At 52.6% G+C, this 18,006-nt stretch overlaps 2 protein-coding genes across 3 annotated transcripts in view; one reads left to right on the top strand and one right to left on the bottom strand.

The window, feature by feature from the left end:
• The window catches only part of LOC131592714 (UPF0193 protein EVG1-like), a 14,339-nt gene extending 6,657 nt beyond the window's left edge, over window positions 1-7,682 (top strand). For both annotated transcript variants that reach the window (XM_058864428.1, XM_058864429.1), the window contains one exon: window positions 7,569-7,682. In XM_058864428.1, the coding sequence (XP_058720411.1) occupies window positions 7,569-7,682 (114 nt within the window). The remainder of the gene's footprint in view (window positions 1-7,568) is intronic.
• The window catches only part of LOC131592703 (MICAL-like protein 1), a 20,083-nt gene extending 2,077 nt beyond the window's left edge, over window positions 1-18,006 (bottom strand). The window contains exons 1-14 of the mRNA XM_058864408.1: window positions 17,780-18,006; window positions 11,711-11,759; window positions 9,710-9,851; window positions 8,514-8,617; window positions 7,662-7,789; window positions 4,868-5,448; window positions 4,269-4,332; window positions 3,210-3,598; window positions 2,456-2,931; window positions 1,859-1,993; window positions 1,404-1,530; window positions 986-1,076; window positions 538-611; window positions 35-149 (exon numbers count right to left, since the gene is read on the bottom strand). Coding sequence (XP_058720391.1) covers window positions 35-149; window positions 538-611; window positions 986-1,076; window positions 1,404-1,530; window positions 1,859-1,993; window positions 2,456-2,931; window positions 3,210-3,598; window positions 4,269-4,332; window positions 4,868-5,448; window positions 7,662-7,789; window positions 8,514-8,617; window positions 9,710-9,851; window positions 11,711-11,759; window positions 17,780-17,925 — 2,621 coding nt within the window. The 5' untranslated portion in view covers window positions 17,926-18,006. The remainder of the gene's footprint in view (window positions 1-34; window positions 150-537; window positions 612-985; window positions 1,077-1,403; window positions 1,531-1,858; window positions 1,994-2,455; window positions 2,932-3,209; window positions 3,599-4,268; window positions 4,333-4,867; window positions 5,449-7,661; window positions 7,790-8,513; window positions 8,618-9,709; window positions 9,852-11,710; window positions 11,760-17,779) is intronic.

The raw sequence follows: 18,006 nt of genomic DNA, 5'->3' as shown, positions 1-18,006 counted from the left end.
CCTTCTCCCCCAGCCCACCCCATTCCTCACTCACCTCTGCCGGTCCTCATCCAGGCAGTTCACAATGGCATTCCTCTGCTCAATGATGGTCACCAGCTCCTGCATCAGCACCTTCTCCCTCCCTCGGTCCTCGTCGGTCCAGTCCTTCTCTACCCAGCCAAACCCCAGGGAAGGACAGGCAATTACATGGCTGAAGGAGCACCGAAATGCAGAGCTTCAGGGCAGAGATCTCCAGCACAATCCCCTCTACCCTGCCATGTTGCAGGGCCAGTTGGGTTACTAGTGCTGTGGGGACAGAGCCCTGCATGTGGCATTCCATGGGGACAAAAGAAGCACGTCTCTGCACAAGGCTGGGACATACACTGAGGTGGGACAGAGCCTCTAGAGCCAGTTGATTGCATTGGCATCCCTACAAAGCCCCTAGAGACAGGGGAGATGATGCCAAGGGGAAAAATTATCCTTGTGGGTGCCTTCCAACTCAATATATTCTGTGATTCTATGAAAAAAGGGGTAAGCACACCCAGAGTGGTGCTTTACCTGGCTTGTTGAGGAGGCACCGCAGTTCATACTCCACGTCTGACTGCCGCTGCTCCAGGTTCTGCTGCTTGAAGCTGCAAAGGAAGGAGGAAATGTTGGGAAGCACTGAAGGCTCCAGAGAGGCAGAACACCATCCCAAAGTACAGAGTGAGCTTGGAAAGAACAATCAAGATTCTGATCTTGTCCTGTATAGCCAGGGAGCCAAGGACCAGTAAGGACCAGGCCTGGCTGCTCAAGGCCTTCCTGGAGCAGATACTGCAGAGGCTCTGGTGACGTGCTGTGGGTCAGTTCTCAGTGCATCTGGACAGATTTTCTTGCCCTTACTCCCTCTCTTTTTTAGGCAAGAAGACCCTGTCAGGATCTCCCCTGGAAGCACCATTTCAGGAGGGCTGAAAAAGGGTTCCCCAAGAGAGTATCAGTGCCTCTCCACACGCCTGCACACACTTACATGTAGATGAGCTCTGATTCGTGGCGCACCAGCATGTGCTTCTCATGGATGAGTTTGAACCAGTCCACAAGCAGGCTGTCTTCAGAGTTGTCTGCCAAGCAAAGGGACAATTCAGAGCCATTCCCAGCCCTGGTGGATCCCATCACCCTGCAAAAGGCTGGCCTCTGCCAAGCCAGGGGAGGGGCACTGGGCTAGAGCCAACCCAACCTCAGCCTATTTCTGAGGCCCAGAGAGACCCTATCTCTCCTCTCACCTGTTTCCATTCTAGGGACATCTCCATGTTCAGGGTAAGGTTGTGACCAATCTTGTAGGCCAGCACAGCCTCATGTGCTCTTCCAACCCCAGCATCAGCAGGGAGTAAGAGGGCAGCCCTAGGGTCTGTCCTGCCCCACACCCACAGACAGCCCAACCCACACACCATTCTCAGCACTGCGCAGTTTTTCCTCCAAGGCCACCCCACGGTGCTCCAGCTCATCCAGCTGATGCTCAATGGCATCCATCTCCCCATAGATGTCTTCTTCAGGGATGTACTGATCTGTCTGCACCTGCCAAGCCATAAATAAGACACTTTCATTACCACCAGACTCCAGTTCCCAGGGGTAATCCAGAGGTCGGTCAACACTAACAAGGGCAGGGGGACAACAAAATATTCCATCGAAGCATGGATCTGAAATCCCCACCCCACTCTGGAGCAAAGGAAGACCATGGTGCTTTAATGAACACGCTGTAGCTTACACACCCTCCTCCCCAGCCACGGCCACCTGCTGCAATCCCTTCCCACACATGCATCAGCAGGGTGCCTGCAGACTGCTCCAGCCCTGGGGGATAGCACAGAGCCGGCTTTTCCCTCCTTGCTCCCAGGGGCCCTTTTACCTTGCGTTTGATCAGTGGGAAGCCGTGGCCAGGTGCAGGAGGACGCACAGGCTTGGAGCCCTTGGGAGGTTTCTTTGCCGAGGGGGAGGCAGCAGGTGATGGCTTCCGATTGAAGGGGTTCTCTTTGCAGGAAGACTGGAGAGGGCAGACAAATGCAGATACGTGTGCATCCAGGGAAGGGAAGGGATCCCAACAGTTGGGAATGAGCAGACAGGGCAGTGCTAGAATTTGTCCTGCCCCACAGCCTCCTAAAGGAGGAACACAGCACTCATCTCCACAAGCACCTAGTCAAAAAAATAGCTGCGCTCCTGTTTGACATGTTTCCCAGCTCTCTCTCACAAGCATGCTGAAATATTTTCCTTCATGGTTGCCCTCCTATTTGCTCAGACTACATGAAATCCTGCCTCTTCTCTAGCACATGGGGTAGGCAGAGTACAAGCAGAGCCACCATTTAACACAGGCTTGAAGCTTGCTTTCAGGGGGTCACACATCAAGCCTACCAAAGGGGCAAGCCTGGACTCACAGATCCCCTGTGACCGAGTGATGGATGGGGAAGAAAAGCCTGTGATCTGGATGGGGAGAAGGTCATCACCTCACCTTCAGCTGTGGTTTAGGTGAGGAAGATGTCTTGGGGCTCCCAGAACCCCCATCTGAAACCAAGAGGATGGGTGTAGGGCTAGCCCCAGCTGGAGGCTTGGGGGGCAGCCGGCTGGGGCTGGTCTTTAGGCTGCCAGTGGAGATGCTCCTGCTGGTGTGCAGGGTGTTGGGCTGCATCTCCCCACTGAGGCTGGCCAGCTTGCTGGAGGAGGAAGAGGAGTTGGTGGAGAGGCTGGCTGGGATAGCAGGGCTTTCACTGGAGGAGACGCTGGCCAGCGGCGCATCCATGCTGGAAGTCTTGGCGGCAGCTGGCATGTGCACAGTGGGCTCAGAGGAGCTTTTGGGCACTGAGGCCTCATCAGTGTCTCCCAGCACCTTGGCTGAACTCTCAGAGTTGATGCTTTCGAGGCTGAGAGCTGGCGACGGGGTGGAGGATGATGGCTCAGAGTGTGACAGCCTGGAGATGGGGTGGTGGGCTGCAAAGCAATGGGAGAGCTCAGGGAGGAATGAAGGGACAGCCAGGACAGAAGGGGAGGGTGGCATACACCCTTGGAGACAAGGGTCAGCATAAAATCTTGCCTGCAAACGCCGCGCTCCAGTGGGTAGAGAGGACATGGCTAAAACAAGCTAATGCAACCATCACTGCATAAAGGCCTGGCCTGCCAGGGTGATGTAGAGGCACCTGGGAAGGGGAACCTCCACGGGGATGCACAGGGGCTGCAGAGGAGTGATAAAGGAGCAGGAAGAAGCTCACCTAGTGGGGAAGCATTGGGGGCTCGTGGAGCTGGCCGCTTCTTTGCCTTTGGACTGCTGGTAGGAGTGATGCCATACCAGGGGTGGAGAGGTTTGGCAGCAGTCTCGCTCTGCTCCTGCTCAGGTGTGCTCTTTTGGGTGTCAGCACTTTCCACTTCCTCCTCATCCTCTTCCTCAAAGGGGTTGTACGGTTTGGGCTCTGTGGTATCAGACCTGCTCTCCTCACTCCTGGCTTTCCCCACCTCCTCCCCATCCTCCTCCTCTGAAGTCCTACTTGGAGTCTCATGGCTGTTGCCTGGGGGAGGAGGGGGAGCTGGCTTCTTCTTGGGCTCTGCTTGCACTAAGGCCATCCATGGCGGGTCCTTGGCTCTTGCAGCAGCTGCTCCACCACTGGTAGAAGAGAAAGAGAAAGAGAAAGAGAAATCGAGATGGCAGAGAAAAGGTGCAGTGGCAAAGGCACTGGAGAGGGACTTAGCCCTTGGGGGAAAGGAAGGATGGAGCAGGATGTCTCCCATGCAGAAGCAGCTTTCTCATCCAAGGATGGCCCTAGGCTTCCCCAGACACAGCGTCTCACTCTCTGTGGGCAAACCTATGGGCCTTAGGGAAACACAGCCTGCCTGACTTGCCTGCTGGGCCCAGTGTTTTGGTGTCAGAATATTACAGCCTCCATCTGCTAAGCAGTGGTAAAGGCTGAGCTTTATGGAGATAGCTGGTCTTCCCACCTTTCCCAGGACAAACTCTCCACAAGGCAGACAAACGTCCCCTTCTCAGCACCCACAAGCAGGGCCATTCCAGAAGGCATTTGGCAATCTGCCTGTGGCATGGAACACCTTTCTGAAGCTCTCAAACTCTTTACAATAAGAGACAAATGCCCTGGGAGGTAAGGATGAACACTGTCAGCCTGACCATGCTGGGCTAGCACCTATTAGAAAAAGAACCTGGTCAAAGCCTACATCCTCCTAAGAGCAGGAGCTGATGGAGGTGGGAGAGAAGACCACAGCTGTGTTGTCCCCATAGCCCCGCCCTGCTATGGAGTTTCTCTGCAAACAGAGGGACATACCGATCAGAGGAGCAGGGTCTCCCTCGAGGTTTTGGGACAGGGGGGCTGGGTTCAGGTACACGACCTAGAAAGACACAAAGTCAGACTGTCGTAACGCCAAAAGGACATGAAAAAAGAGGTTAAATCAACATGAGGCCCCTCTTCAGTACCTTCCCACAGGAAGGTGGCTATTCCCAGTCACTGAAGACCTCATGGCATTTCTCCCACAGTCGATGCAGCCAGCTAACCCCAAACATCCCCTTTGCCTTTTTCCACCCACTTCGCCCTGGGAGCTGCACCTGGAGAATTGACATGCCCCTCTGTTCCCACACCTGCAAACTCCTCCAGCTCTACCATCTTCCCTCCACACTGGCTTGCTGCCTTTGGAGAGCTCTGGAGAAACACAAGGGAGCAGAGAAACAGGAAAACTAGTGCTGCTCTCCTTGCTATGGGGATGGCTGGCAATTGCTGGCAATCAAAGACCTGGTGTCTGAGCCCAAGATTTATTTGGAGGAAGAAGAGTGTCAGGCTGCAAAGAAGGAACTCAGCCAACCTGCAGCCAACCACCTCAGCCACTGAAGATGTGGAGGGTAACCCCTGCCACCAGAGTGCCCTCTTACCGTTCACCATGCCGGGCCCACACTCGCTGCCCTCGCCCTGAAGAGTGGACCTGGGCCGGGGGACAGGGTGGGAGGTTGGAGGGGAGAGGACAGACGCATCGGTGGCCTTCCTTGGGGCTGGGGTGGGACGTGAGTCTCTGAGCCGTCCATCCAGCGAGCTGGCTTTGTCCTGGGTGAGCCCTGCAGGTTTGCTGGGGACTGGAGGCCTGGGGGGAGTTTGGGAGACAGGTGCCCCACTGCCAGCGTGAGCAGGGGATGTTGGTGTCTCTGCTTTGCTGGCTGTGCTGTCCTTCTCTGCTGGGCCAGCAAGGCCCTCTGTAGGCATAGGGGTCTCTGCCACACTCTCCTGGGAGTCACCATCATCCTTCCCCACCTCTGCTCCTGCCTGGAGGGCATTCTCTCCCATGATGTCAGCCCCAGTCTCAGTTCTTAGCTCTGGTGACTGTCGGTCTGGGCTGGGCCTCCTCTCTGCCTTCCCGCTCATGGCCAATTTACCACGATGCTGTGTGCAGACAAAAGTCCCTGCCTCTGACCCAGGCTTGTACGACCCTGGGAGCAGCGTGCTGGAGCATTCCTTACACCTGTCAATGAGAAGAGAGAGCACCATGAGATGGGGGATGCCATCCTGCCCCTCACAGAAGGCAACACACTTAGAACACCCTTGTAGGGACACAGAATTAGTCCTTACCCCTGCTATTAAATCCCAGAGTGCCCTTGGGGAAGTAATTTGGAAAAGAAGTAGAGAAATGTAACCAGGCCACTGTAGGAACATGGCAAGTTCACAACTCAAATACTGCATGCATTTGGGTTCTTCCTTCATCTCAGAAAGGATGTAATAGAAGTGGAAGGGTGACAGTTGGTACTGGGATATGGTGTGGTTTCCACACTTGGAATGGGGAGAGGCATCAACCATTCACAGACATGAAAACAGTGAATATCAACTGGAATTACGGAGTAACTGGTTCAGAACTGGCACAGGGAGGCTATGGGCCACCTTGTGGGGGCCAAGGGTCCTGGCAAGTTAAAGAACTGTCAGATACATTTGTAAAACAACTGCTCCCCAATGCTGATTGTTAAATAAAATCACATCAACTTCAGCTCAGGAAATTACTACATTGGAGGCTTCCAGAGTATTCAGGAGAAGGAACACACAAGCTTGGCCTGGTCTCATGCTCAGCCTCAGTAATGCTGACCATGGCATCCAGCCAGACCACAGCACTTGGCTGGAAGGACAAGTGGACACTTGGCAGCCATTTTTACACTCTGCCTTGCCTGTTGAAACTGGGCTAATAGCTTCCCTGTCCTTTGCTCTCTGCCACATCTCCTTGGATCATCCACTCTTCCCCCGCCCAAGCCTCTGAATGCTTCCTAATGAAGCCCTCCAGGAGCAAGCGTGACTGGCAACGAAGTCAGTCCTTCTCCACCTGGGAAGGGAGGTGGACGGCATACATGAAAGACAGCCAGAGGCAAGGGGCTGATCAAGCACTCCCATGAAAACCAAGCTTGTTCCTTCTTGTCTGAATACCTGGTGCTTGCAGCAGCTGGCTGCCCTATACTGCCAGCAGATCATTTTGGCAAGGAATTTTGCTCTGGGCGTCCAGTTGACTGGGATTTCCTTTGAATTGGAGAGCAGAAGTGTGAGGACATAGGGTCTCTAGAGAGAAGGGGTATGATGAAATGAGGAGGTGGAGTGCTCAGACAAGGGGAGAAAGTGATTTGCTTTGGGTTTATCTCCATCAGCCCACGGGAACCACTGCCACAGGACATTTCTGACCAAATACTGTCCATGAATCAGCACAGGAAAAAAACCCAACCAAAACAGAAAATAGACAAGAAAATAATCAGAAGACAAAACATTTGTGATAAAATTACAGGGATCTCCCTGCACAGTCTGAAGAGCCATGAGCTGTGCCATGACAGACATGGCACTTCTATTCCTGGCCCATGAGGACAGTGGGAATGTTGCACCTGCACTCCAAAACTCCTGCTTTTGTCCCAGCTGCAGATGGGAAGCCTGATGGGCCCCAGCTCAGCTCCCTTCCTGTGACAGTTTCTACAGCACATCCCCAACTGCCTCAGACAGGTGAACGAGCCTGCCCACATCTTCCCAGTGGTTCAATGCTTCTGTCCTCAGATGCCAACCCTTGTCCTGTGGCCCACAGGAGAGATCTCATTTCTTCATCATCACAGCAGGGAAAGCAAAGTGAAATGATTTCACAGGTGCTGCAGGTAAGGACCTGCACTCAGGGAGTAACCACAGAGCTGCTGACGTGTAAACCCTCATTCCTCAGTTTGTTAACAGTCTGCAGCTCTCCACGTGCTCCCTGGGAGCTCAGCACCACCCAGGCAGCATGGAAGCCTGTATATCCAGTTGAGGATGTGGAGTGTAGGTGGAAGGAGGTCTGTAGGATGATGTCATGGCTCAGACCTCAGTGGAAGGTGAAGGGGGATGGTCCTGGATAGGCAGGTGGTAAAGAGGCAGAGCATCCTTTTTTATGGAGGTGGGAGAAGGTCATGAGGCTGGGATTCCAAATAAGTGAAGTGGGAAAGCACAAGTCAGCAAGGGAGGCAGGGAGCAGGATAAGAATGGAGCACAGGGACACTAGGGGCTGGCCAGACCTCTGGGACAGAGGGCTGGCAGGCAAATGGAACATCTTCACTCTCATTGTAAGCAGTGCTGTTCATGTTCCTTGTTTCCCAGGGATGCAGACACTCGAAGATGGAGTGCAGCAGGCCACAGACCCCCGGTCTGCTGAGGAGAGAGGCCACCCCACCAGGCCTGGCCACGACATACCTGAAGCACTGGCGGTGGTAGAGCTTGCCCTCGGCCAGGTAGCGCTGCACCAGGTGGACGTGCTGCTGGCAGGCTGCGCAGGTGCTGCTGAGCGTGCTGCGCTGGGACTGCTCCGAGGGGACATCATCCTGGGACACAACGCACAGGCAGCTCAGGATGGGGGCCACAACTGCTCCTCAGACCATGGATTTTCCAGAGCAGCTGCTCCCTGTGCAAGGCCCATCGCTGAGGACTCGTGGCACAGCTCAGAGGCTGACCTCAGGGGCTGACAATGCACAGAACAGCTGCCCTCAAGCCCAGGCACAGTCAGACTGCCTCTTCCCAAATTAGAAGGGGACACTCCAAAAGGTGCCTTGGCCCTATCTACAGCTGAAGGGCTGTGGAAGGGACTAATCTATACCCCATGCACCTGCAAAACATTGAAAAAGGTCCCATTCCAGACAACTGCTAAAACCTGAAATAAAAGGTATATTTTCTGCTAGAAGATATATATCTATATATATCTATATTTATATATATATATATAGATATCTTCTAGTCCCACATTCGTGCTCTTTCCTCATCTACAGGGTTATCCCCACACAGGAAGGAGAGTGTTTGTACCCTGGGTGGTTCAAGGAACCATCTGGTGCCAACCTACCCAACCTCTTGCCTGCCATGGACAAATTACAGTCCACAGACTCATAGAAAAAAATTACTCTCAGTTAGATTCCACAAGGAAACAAAATCCCAAACACCCCTCAGGCCCCTGCAGAGATCCATGGCTCTGTGACAGGCTTTTTCCCATCTCATCACCCGCAGTGCAGGGGGTACCACTGCCTCATGCTGTCTTTGGATCAAGAAATTAGGTACCTGTGGTGCTGAAGGACTCTCAACCTCAGCCATGGGCGTCTTGTGGGACAGCAGAGGAGGAGAGGAGGCAGCAGTTGGTCGCTTCATAGGCGGAGGGACGCTGGCTGGAGGCAAGAGGGAAGGAGGATCAGGCATGGAGAACAGTAGTGACTCACACCACCCATGTGCGGGAAGGGGAGGGGAAAAAAAATAAAATCATCCAGCCTTGTGACATAGGATGAGACCTGCCGCTCCCAAAACTTCAGGGCTTATTTTAGGTGGAAGAGACAAACACAGTCTAATAATGGGTCAGCTGTGAGGCTGCCAGAGAGCCCGGCCTGCTGTGGATCCCCTTCTGTGGCCCAGGGATACCAGCCTCCCACTGTGATTTTATTTACTCATCACGTGCTACTTGGCTTCCTTGTAATTGACTCCCTGAGCAACGCTCAAAGCCCAGAGCAGCTGGGGTAGCTGCTGATGTATTGTTGTGACCCACTGGGCCCCAGGGCTTCCAGGCTGTCTTGCTGTCAGGGCTGGAACTCACACACCAGTCCCCAGCAGGATTCCTTGCTGGGAGACCAGCATCCCTGGAGAAGCACATACAAGTGGAAGAGATTTATCTGATGTTTTGGCTACAGACAGAAACAGAGGAGACCTGGAGCTCTCATCTCCACCCAGCCAAAAGATGCCTAGGAAGAGCTGTCTCAGAACACATAGCTCAGGCTGCAGTTGTAGGGACAGATGAGCTGATTTGAAACATTCCACCCTGTCTCCACTCATTCTGTCCTCCAGTCACTTTACATGTACCTATGTGATAAAAATTAGCTGTGGTAGATAGACTCCTATCTAGCTTTCTCCTATTTTAGTGGGTTAGAATAGATCACAAAGGATTCTGGTGAGCACCAGGGGTGGTGGCCCAATCCAAGCTGGCAGCAATACAGCACAGAGGGAGGAGAAAGGCGTTTCTTTTTCCACAGCCTGAGCTGTTACATCACCCCCCACCTCTTGTGAAACCTCTCCCCAACGCACTCTCTCTTCCAGGCCTTCCTCAGGGGCACCAGCAAGATGCAGGAGAGGCAGGTACTACCTGCTCCTCTCCCTTTCTCCACAAACACAGCTCCCAGTTGCCACAGGAAGGAGGAAGCACAAGGCAGTGCTGGGTTTCCTGTACTCAAACAGGGGCAAACTGGATGCCTGAGGGCTGGGAGGATACTCACCTTGGCTGGGGTTGTTGAAATGGTTGTAGTACTGAGACACGTAAGTCATGATGCTGAGGCAGTCGGGGACTTTCATGGAGACCATATCATTGGGATCTAGCAGGGCTGGGATGCCCAGCTCCCGCTCTGCCAACTCAAAGGCCTGCAGGAACAGCACAGAGACATTAAGGAAAGAAAACTGATGCTTCATGAAAAACAACAGAAATATCAAATTGGAAGGACCCCAGGGAGGGTTAAATAGTGAGCCTATGACATCCCTTATGGACAGAGGCTTCCAGACATGCTGCTTGACTAAATAAAGTAGCAACAGAAGCAAGGTTCCCTTCAAGTTTTCACTGAAAAAAAAAACCAAAACAACAAGCAGTGTTTTTTCAGCTCAACAAGCAGTGCTCACGCAAGAGCCTGGCAGAGTCTTGGCTGGCACCACAAAGGGCCAAGGGCTGGCAGCTACTTCCAGTGACACTGAGCTCTACTGAGCAGCATCCCCAGGCACCCCAAATGCTCACCCCACGGAAACACTGACTGCCCGTCCTTTCATGCTCTGCGGTGCCACACCTTCCCCTCCCACAATCAGCAGAGCCATCCCAGCTCAACATCCAGTACCCTGCCATGCACAAGCCAGTACTTTCAGTACTTTTCTGTGTCTCAGCAAGAAGGAACAAGGACACTGTGATAAGTCCATCCACCTCCTCCAACTGTATATATGGCTACCCAAAAGGAAGGAATGGAGGAGGAAAAAAATGTTGGAGAGTTTCCCACTTAGCAGTGTGTGTGGATTACTGTTTCTACACTGGCCATCCCTCTGCTGAGCCAAGGGCAGCGTACCCACATTGCTTTCCCAGGGATGGGGGTGGAAGACTGTGGCAGCGACTGAAGAGAGGTAAGCCAGGAGGATATGAGAGTGGTTTGGGCACTGAATGGTGAGGTACCAGGTGCACAAGTAAAGATACTGGGTGTGGGTAAAGACTGAAGGTGCCTAGTGTCTAGGGCACAGTGTGCTGTACAGGGTGTGAGGTACAAAGGAAAGGAATGGAGAACAAAGAAAATGGATATTTGCAGTAACTAGTGGTGTAAAAGTGCCCCCATGGACATCCTGCTCTGCTCAGCCTGGCTTTAAGCCAGTTGTCTGGACTGAGTCTTACTGAACACAAGGCTACAAGCAACAAGGAGTGAAGAGACCCCACCTAAGAGATCTCTAATAGGACAAGATACCCATTGTGTGGGTCTTGAATGGAAAAAGCTGCTAATGACTGAAAGGGGCCAACTGGTATAGGAAAGGATATAGGAAATCCCAGTGCCCTGCCACCCTCACAGTAAAAAATGTTTTTCCTTATATTCAGCTGAGGAATTCCTGTAATTCAGTTTGTACCCATTGCCTCTTCTCCTGTTTCTGGGCACCACTGAAGAGTCTGACCTCATCCTCGACATCCAACCTTAAGATATTTGTATGTAGCATAACTCATCTTGGGAAGGTGATGGGCCATGCCTTTACACAGACTATCAGATGGAGCCTGCAGCAATTAGGTCTTTCTCTCATTTTAAAAAAACAGGACTACTGCTGCTCTGTCCTCCCACTAGCCCCTGGGGCTGGGCACCTCCCCATTCCACACTGCCTGCTTCTGCTACTGGCTCCAGCTGTCCCAAGGAGGAAGGGAACACTGCAGACCAGGATCTAGCATGATTTTCCTCTCTGTTGATGCCCGAAGTAAAACTAGCTTCCTGCTTCCACTGCCTGCAAATCTGGAACAACTGAAGTCAAGAAGATGTTGTACCATGTAAATCTTCACCTGAGATGTTGTCTTGGCAACTATTAGGATAACCAGGCAGGAAGCTGATATTTCAGATTCCCTTGTTTCCAGAGAAGGTCATGCCAGTTACTTATAAACACAGATATTTCTTATACCCCCAGCACTGTCACAAATTCCTCCCACACCACATGACCTCCATCTAGTCATTCTCACATCACTTCTTCCTTCTGTGCATTGCAGAATGGGCACTTACCAAGCGATTGTTTTCATAGACGTCATCCTTGGAGAGCGAATCAAAGTCTCTGAAATGAGAAAGCAGAAAATAGCCACATGAAGTGCAGAGGAAAAGTGCCCCTATGCCATCACATGTATTGCCAGGACAGTCAACCTTACAACAACTCAACACATAAGATCCTAGATAAACAAAGCCTTGGCAAAGCAGATTTCAGGTTGTAACGGGACAAGGAAACTAAAGGGAAATTGCAATTAAAAAAAGAAAGCGAGTCCCAAATGGGTGGTGACCAGGAAATTAAAATGTCATTTTTGTCTCTTGTTACCTGCTTCTACCCTTGAGATTAAAGACTGCAGAAATACCAGGGCCATGTTTCAATTAGCACCATGCACTGCTGCACCAAAGAGTGCACGACATGACCCCAAACTTGCTTTTCCAAGGCCACTGGCACAACAGTGGAGGATGGGATACAGATTTCTCACCTCAAGACAAAGAAGGCTTTCTTTCAGGTGGCTCTGTGAGGGTCCTTAGACAAACCTCCGTGCACCACCTCAAGGAATTTGGGGTGACACAGAAGATCTTAAACTGCACGTCTGTCCTTGCTTTCCCGTAAACATTCACAGTGCCCAACAAACTGTCCTCAGCTGCAGCCCTTGGAGCCGAATGCAAGGTGCTCAGGGCACACAGAGGAATCCCAGCAGTCTCCAACCCAGGGGATTCATTTGTTTCAACCCATTTCACTTGTTGCCCGGAAGCCCTTTGGGGGTTCAGCCTGGCCACAGGGACTGATCAGCTGCCTTCACCAGGGAAGCAGAGGGTGGACAGTTAAAGCAGTCTGCAGGCTTTCAAAAGAGGGGGAGAAATGCAGGAAGGAGTTATGCCTTTTGCATGTGTGTGTGGGTATAATGTGTGAAAACAGCATCATGCTGCACTGCTTACAGCTCCTTCCTGCCAAGGATCTCAGCTTTGTTACAAAAAACCCCCTCATGCAGCAGCCCGCTGTGCCTGCTAGCTGGATTCATGGGAGGACACAGCCCATAGAGGTCTAGGGTCAAGCAAAGCCACCCCAGTGGACCACAGAGACGTGAAGCTTGGGAGATCAAGACAGAAGGACAATTCAGACTAGACGGGGGAATGCATTCCCCACCCCAAAGGTGGTGTGCAGGATCCAGGTGAGGTGGCACCACGCACCTGCGGAGAGGGGCTATGGGAACCTCCTTCTTCCATCCCCCTCTGGATTTGATTGTCTGTTCCTACAGCACCGACACAACCCGTCCTGGCGCCACATGGCAGGGCCCCCAGCCCCTGCTCGAAGCCGCTCATGGAGCTTTCCCAAAGCTGCAGAGGAAGTCTGTGACGAGCTCAGGAAGGTTTTCCCGGCTGCCTACACCACCATAAAATTACACTTCCTCCGTTCAAAAGCAAGAGGCTGCTGGTGCCGTTTCCTCACAGACGAACGAAGCTGCAGCCGCTCGCTGCTGTGGGAGCAAATGCAGCAGACACACAGAAACGTGGGCTGGATGTTCAGCTCTGTTACCTTCCTGAAAGCCCATGTGAATACATGTACAGAGCTCAGACTGCTCAAAATACCACAACTTTTCCTTCTTCACATGCTGGTGAGCAAAGGCTTCAGCTGCAGCCTATGTCAAACCACTGCCATTTTTGTAATTATAACTAGTCTCCACTGGGGGATGGTTTTTTCCCTAAATTTTTGGTTTGTTTTTGCCAAGAGAATTCCTTTAACCTTGCAGTATTTTTTTTTTCTCTTTAAAAAAAATGCCAACTTGGAACACAGGAGAAGCAATGACAGCAAAGTTATATATCAACTGCCCTCTAAACATTCATGACCTTCATTTTGAATGCCTTCACTTTCAGGATATGGGAGTGGTGTAGCTGGAAGCTCAAAGACTCCTTGGTGGGCTGGGCGAATATTATCTGACAGACAAAACATCATGTTCATTCCACTCTGCCCCAGTGAACCAAAGCTGTTTTAGCAAACCAAGGCAACTCCATTAGGAAAAGCAGATGCCAGCAGAGAGGATGTGAATGAAGCTCAAGAGGTATCAAGGTACCAAGCAGCAAGGGAATAGAAGATTCTTTTCCACTAATGTAGGACTGCACACTCAGCTTTACCTGAGACGTTGAAGTCCATCAGCACAAGGCCCCAGGGATCAGTTTATTCAGTTCCTCTCCACTGCATTTTCCAGCTCCCTCTCTGATAAGCCAAGCAGGACCACACTGACCTGTATAGCTCCTGACATGAGCACTCCCATATGCCATTTGGTCACGTGGCATCCCTGTGGCCCCAGGCAAGCTCCCAGTACCAATGTGCAAGGAGCACGGCCTCTCAGGCATGGAGAAAGTCACTCCAGACTCACCCTTTCCTCTCTATAAACTGTCTCCTCTGCAGAGAGCCCAGAACTTGCCATCTCGCAATTCTGTGACGTGGCTGCATGTCACATTATTTCCTTGCCCTGATCTCAGCAGTCTTTCATCCAGCCCTGCTCAGGCTCCTCTCCTGCCAACATACCCGTCCCAGGGACTGGATGTAGGAACTCTGGCTATCCCAGCTGAACAACTGTCTTGACTCAGCAAACCCCAGTGTCGTACCATATCCTGGAGTAATATTTCCATGCAAATAACATCCCAAGCACTTACCTAATTAGATACATGCAGAGCCACTAAGCACTCCAGGGTTTAGGGCAGCTGCCAGGGAGCACAGCAGATCCAGGGAAGGGGGAAGGGTGTGCCGTACAGCTAAAACCAGAGCAAATTCCTGGATTCCTCAAATATAAATCATGAGCACTTTAAGCAGTGCCACATAATAAGCCATTCAGCTTTCCAGGTCTTGTCAGGGAAATGCAGGCAGTACATGGGAAGGAACAAACAAGATTTGTGATCCTGCCTGTAACAAAACCCATGGCTCTAGGGACACAAAACAGCGTTTCTAAAACAGCTCTCATCTCCTGTTTTCTCAAGCCTCCATCTCTCCCAGCACTTCAAAGGCATGTGCCATACTCCTGTATTCTTCTCACCCCTGAATGCCAAGATCCTTCCCTGAGCACCAGAGAGGCTGTACAGCTTGGGACGCTGAAAGATGCTCTTTGCTTCACTAAGCTGTAGCAAATGCCTTGTAAACACTAATTTCATGCTTCAGATTTCTAGAGCACTGAGCAAACAAACTCATTAATCCCCAGAGTCCACTGTCAAGTTGGTCTGGATGTTGCCAGCTTAACTGAAAAGGGAAGAGAAGAGATTAAATGTCTCAACTCCAGATCACACAGCCAGCAGCACAGTCAGAGGCTAAATCCAAGTTTCCCATTTCCCTGACTGGGACAGCGAGGCAATAAAGCCAAGTGAAGTACCTACAGTCGTGGAGCCAGGGATTTTCATCTGCATGGTTCAACACACAGGTCCTACAGGTATGCAGCTTGATCTTGGTGGTCACCTCAAGGCACCTTTAGCTGGATTCAGTAGACACTGAGGAATTCCAGTCTGTGTCTTTCAAAAAGCCCAAACCTACAGTGTTTACAAGAGCTCTGCGCAAGTTGCTCCAAAGCTCTCCAGGGCAGTGTCCCTTTGATGCCGCTTGCCTTATTCCACAGTGATTGTGTTCAAATCAGGGGTCATGTGGAAAACTGACCTCAGCCTCACTTACCCATTTGGTCTTTCATGACAGCCTCTTCCTCAGTGTGTCCCCTCCCAGCACAGCAGCACAACAGGGAAGGTCAGAAAACCGGGACAGGCTGACAGCTATCACAGCAGCACTGCCCAGGGAATCAGGGTGGCAAAGGAGCGGTGTCACACAGGTAGAGAAGAGCTTCAGCTCAGCTCTCCTATGGATGTGCGCATTCCTCCTCTCTGCAATCCCAGGGGAAGCCATCAGGAAGCAGGGAACTCCAGCCTTTGGGGAGCAGCGCAGCTGTCTCGTTCGGGCCAGGAGAGCCCCGCACACAGGAAGACCACACAAGGTCAGAAACGCACTCGCAGATCCCTGCCAAGTCCCATTACTGGGCTGACTGAAAGCACTTTAGAAGAAAAGAAGGGCAACCACTTTTCCCCTGCCGTCAGGAGATTTACTGCCTCTGATCCAATCTTCCCACTTCCAAATCGGGACAGGCTGAATAAGCTGGAATCAGATGAAATGATGCTACTCTCCTGACGGCCGTCTGAAAATCCTTCTACAGCATGCCATGTCCTTGTAAGGCCCTGGGCTTTGTCTCTACAGTGCAGCTCGTGCAGAGGACCTGTGAAACATGTAGTTAGGACATCTGCCAGGAGCAGATTTAAGCCCACTGACACTTAAGAGCAGCAGCCTCTGCTTTAATGGGATGGTAGATATGGTTAATGGGAAACCATCAGGTGGTTTTAGTAGTGTTTATCATAAGCTTTTACTGAACCTCTGCTTTTCAGTTCCCAGTTACTGTGCCATTTACAGTATGGCACAGTACAATTAATAATTGCAGCTGTTCCTGTCCCTTATTTGCCTCTTCCCACACAGCAGCCTTGCAACTGGAAGCATTTTCAGAGGCTCCCTTCTAGCTAGTCAGAGTGAGCCATACCATCCATCCAAGAGCTGCAGGACACAAGATCACACAGCTCCTTCAAGACCCTGAGTGATGCAAAGACACTGTATGTCTTGGCTCTCAGTCATTCCAGAGCACCATGCTGAGGATTTTGCGGCAACCACCTGAAACACAGCAGGCAGCAGTTCAGTTTCCAGCCTATCTGCTGCACTTCAACTTGTAAGAACACCGGCCTGTTTCACCCTCTCACGGACATCACTGCTCCACAGCAGAGTCATAGTAAACACTCTGCCTGACAGAGGCTGCTGTCATGGCAAAAGGCCTTCCTGAGGCCAGCTCAGGAAAGAGAATTTGGTCAATATGGGCAATCTCAAAGGAAGAGCCACCAGTCCCAGAGCAGAACCCTTGCTGTCTTTAGTGGCAGGCAAAGGAGCACGTGCACGCTGGAGGCACAGCGAGGTGGGGCGATGCCTACCTGCCCTGCAAGGGCTACCAAGGATTAGAGCAGATGGGCGCCAGATTCCCAGCACCACCGGGGCACACAGGCAGGTTGGGGCAGATTCCTTCCAGCAGCTCAGCCAGTTTCTCCAGCCTGACACAGTGCCCCCAAGCAATCCCAAACTCACTGTCTGCCTCCTGAAACTCACATTCCCCCTCAGAGACACCCAAGCTGGGGGAGGCTAGAGAGGCTCAATACCTCTACTGGCATTTGCTACCTTCTGCTTTCACTGTGGCACCCAGAGAAAACAAGCTAGAAGCAAATGCAAGCAGCAACCTGGTCCAGGCCTCTACACATTTCAGAGTGGCTGCCTTTGGCAGCTGGGAATGCCCCTGTGCAGGGCAGGCCCCTGGCCCTCCCGAAGTGTGAAAGCTCACCTCTTGCTGAGGCAAAGCATCCCTGTACCCAGATACCAACACTATGCCTCTCCTCTGGTAGGCACTGCTCCCATTTGGGTGTATGGACCTAGTCCACCTCCACGCTCTCACCAGCCTTAAATCACACAACTTCTTATAACCCTGACCTTGAAAGGTCTGCAGGACCAGGTCAGAAGGTCTTTTGCTGAAACACAGAGTGATAGAATAGTTTGGCTTGGAAGAGACCTGAAAGATCATCTGGTTCCAACCCTGCTGCAGTGGGCAGGGACACCTTCCACTAGACCAAGTTGTTCAGAACCCCATCCAACCTGCCTTTGAGCACTGCCTGCGAAGATGGAATCCTTCACTTCCAGCACTCAACTATTTCTCGACAGCATCTTCTTCAGCGCATCAGTACAACGGAGACACATCCGCTCTCTGAGCCCCTCATGTCCGTGCTCAGGGAGCTTCCCTGCCAGCCTGCCTGGAGACGTTTCCCACGGCGCCTATATCCCCCCCAAACCCCTGTGAGCCCCCCGTGATCGCTGCTGGGCACAGGCGGCCCAACCCCTCCAGCAAGCGGGGTCCCGGCGGTCCCGCGCCCCAACCTTCCGCGCCCCGGCTCCTTCTGCCAGCAGCGCCCGCGGGCGGCAGCCGGAGCCCCGCGGCGCCCCGTCCGAGCGGCGGGCGAGGCGCGGCCTGCACTCACAGGAGGTCGGGCCGGTGGCGGTGCAGGATGGCGCAGAAGGCCAGTCCGTCGCGGAAGGAGGTGCTGAGGTCGCGGATCTCCACGCCGCGGTAGCCCTCGCACTGCCGGCGGCACCAGGCTTGCAGGGCGCCCCGCGGACCCGACATCGGGGCGGCCGCTCCCACCTCCGCCGCCGCCGCCGCCGGGGCTCCCACCGCCCGGCCGGGCGGGGCCTCCCGGGGCGGGGC

This window comes from Poecile atricapillus, chromosome Z, assembly GCF_030490865.1.
Source record: "Poecile atricapillus isolate bPoeAtr1 chromosome Z, bPoeAtr1.hap1, whole genome shotgun sequence".
Classification (NCBI taxonomy): Eukaryota; Metazoa; Chordata; class Aves; order Passeriformes; family Paridae; genus Poecile; species Poecile atricapillus.
This window is presented reverse-complemented; position numbering and strand designations above follow the sequence as displayed.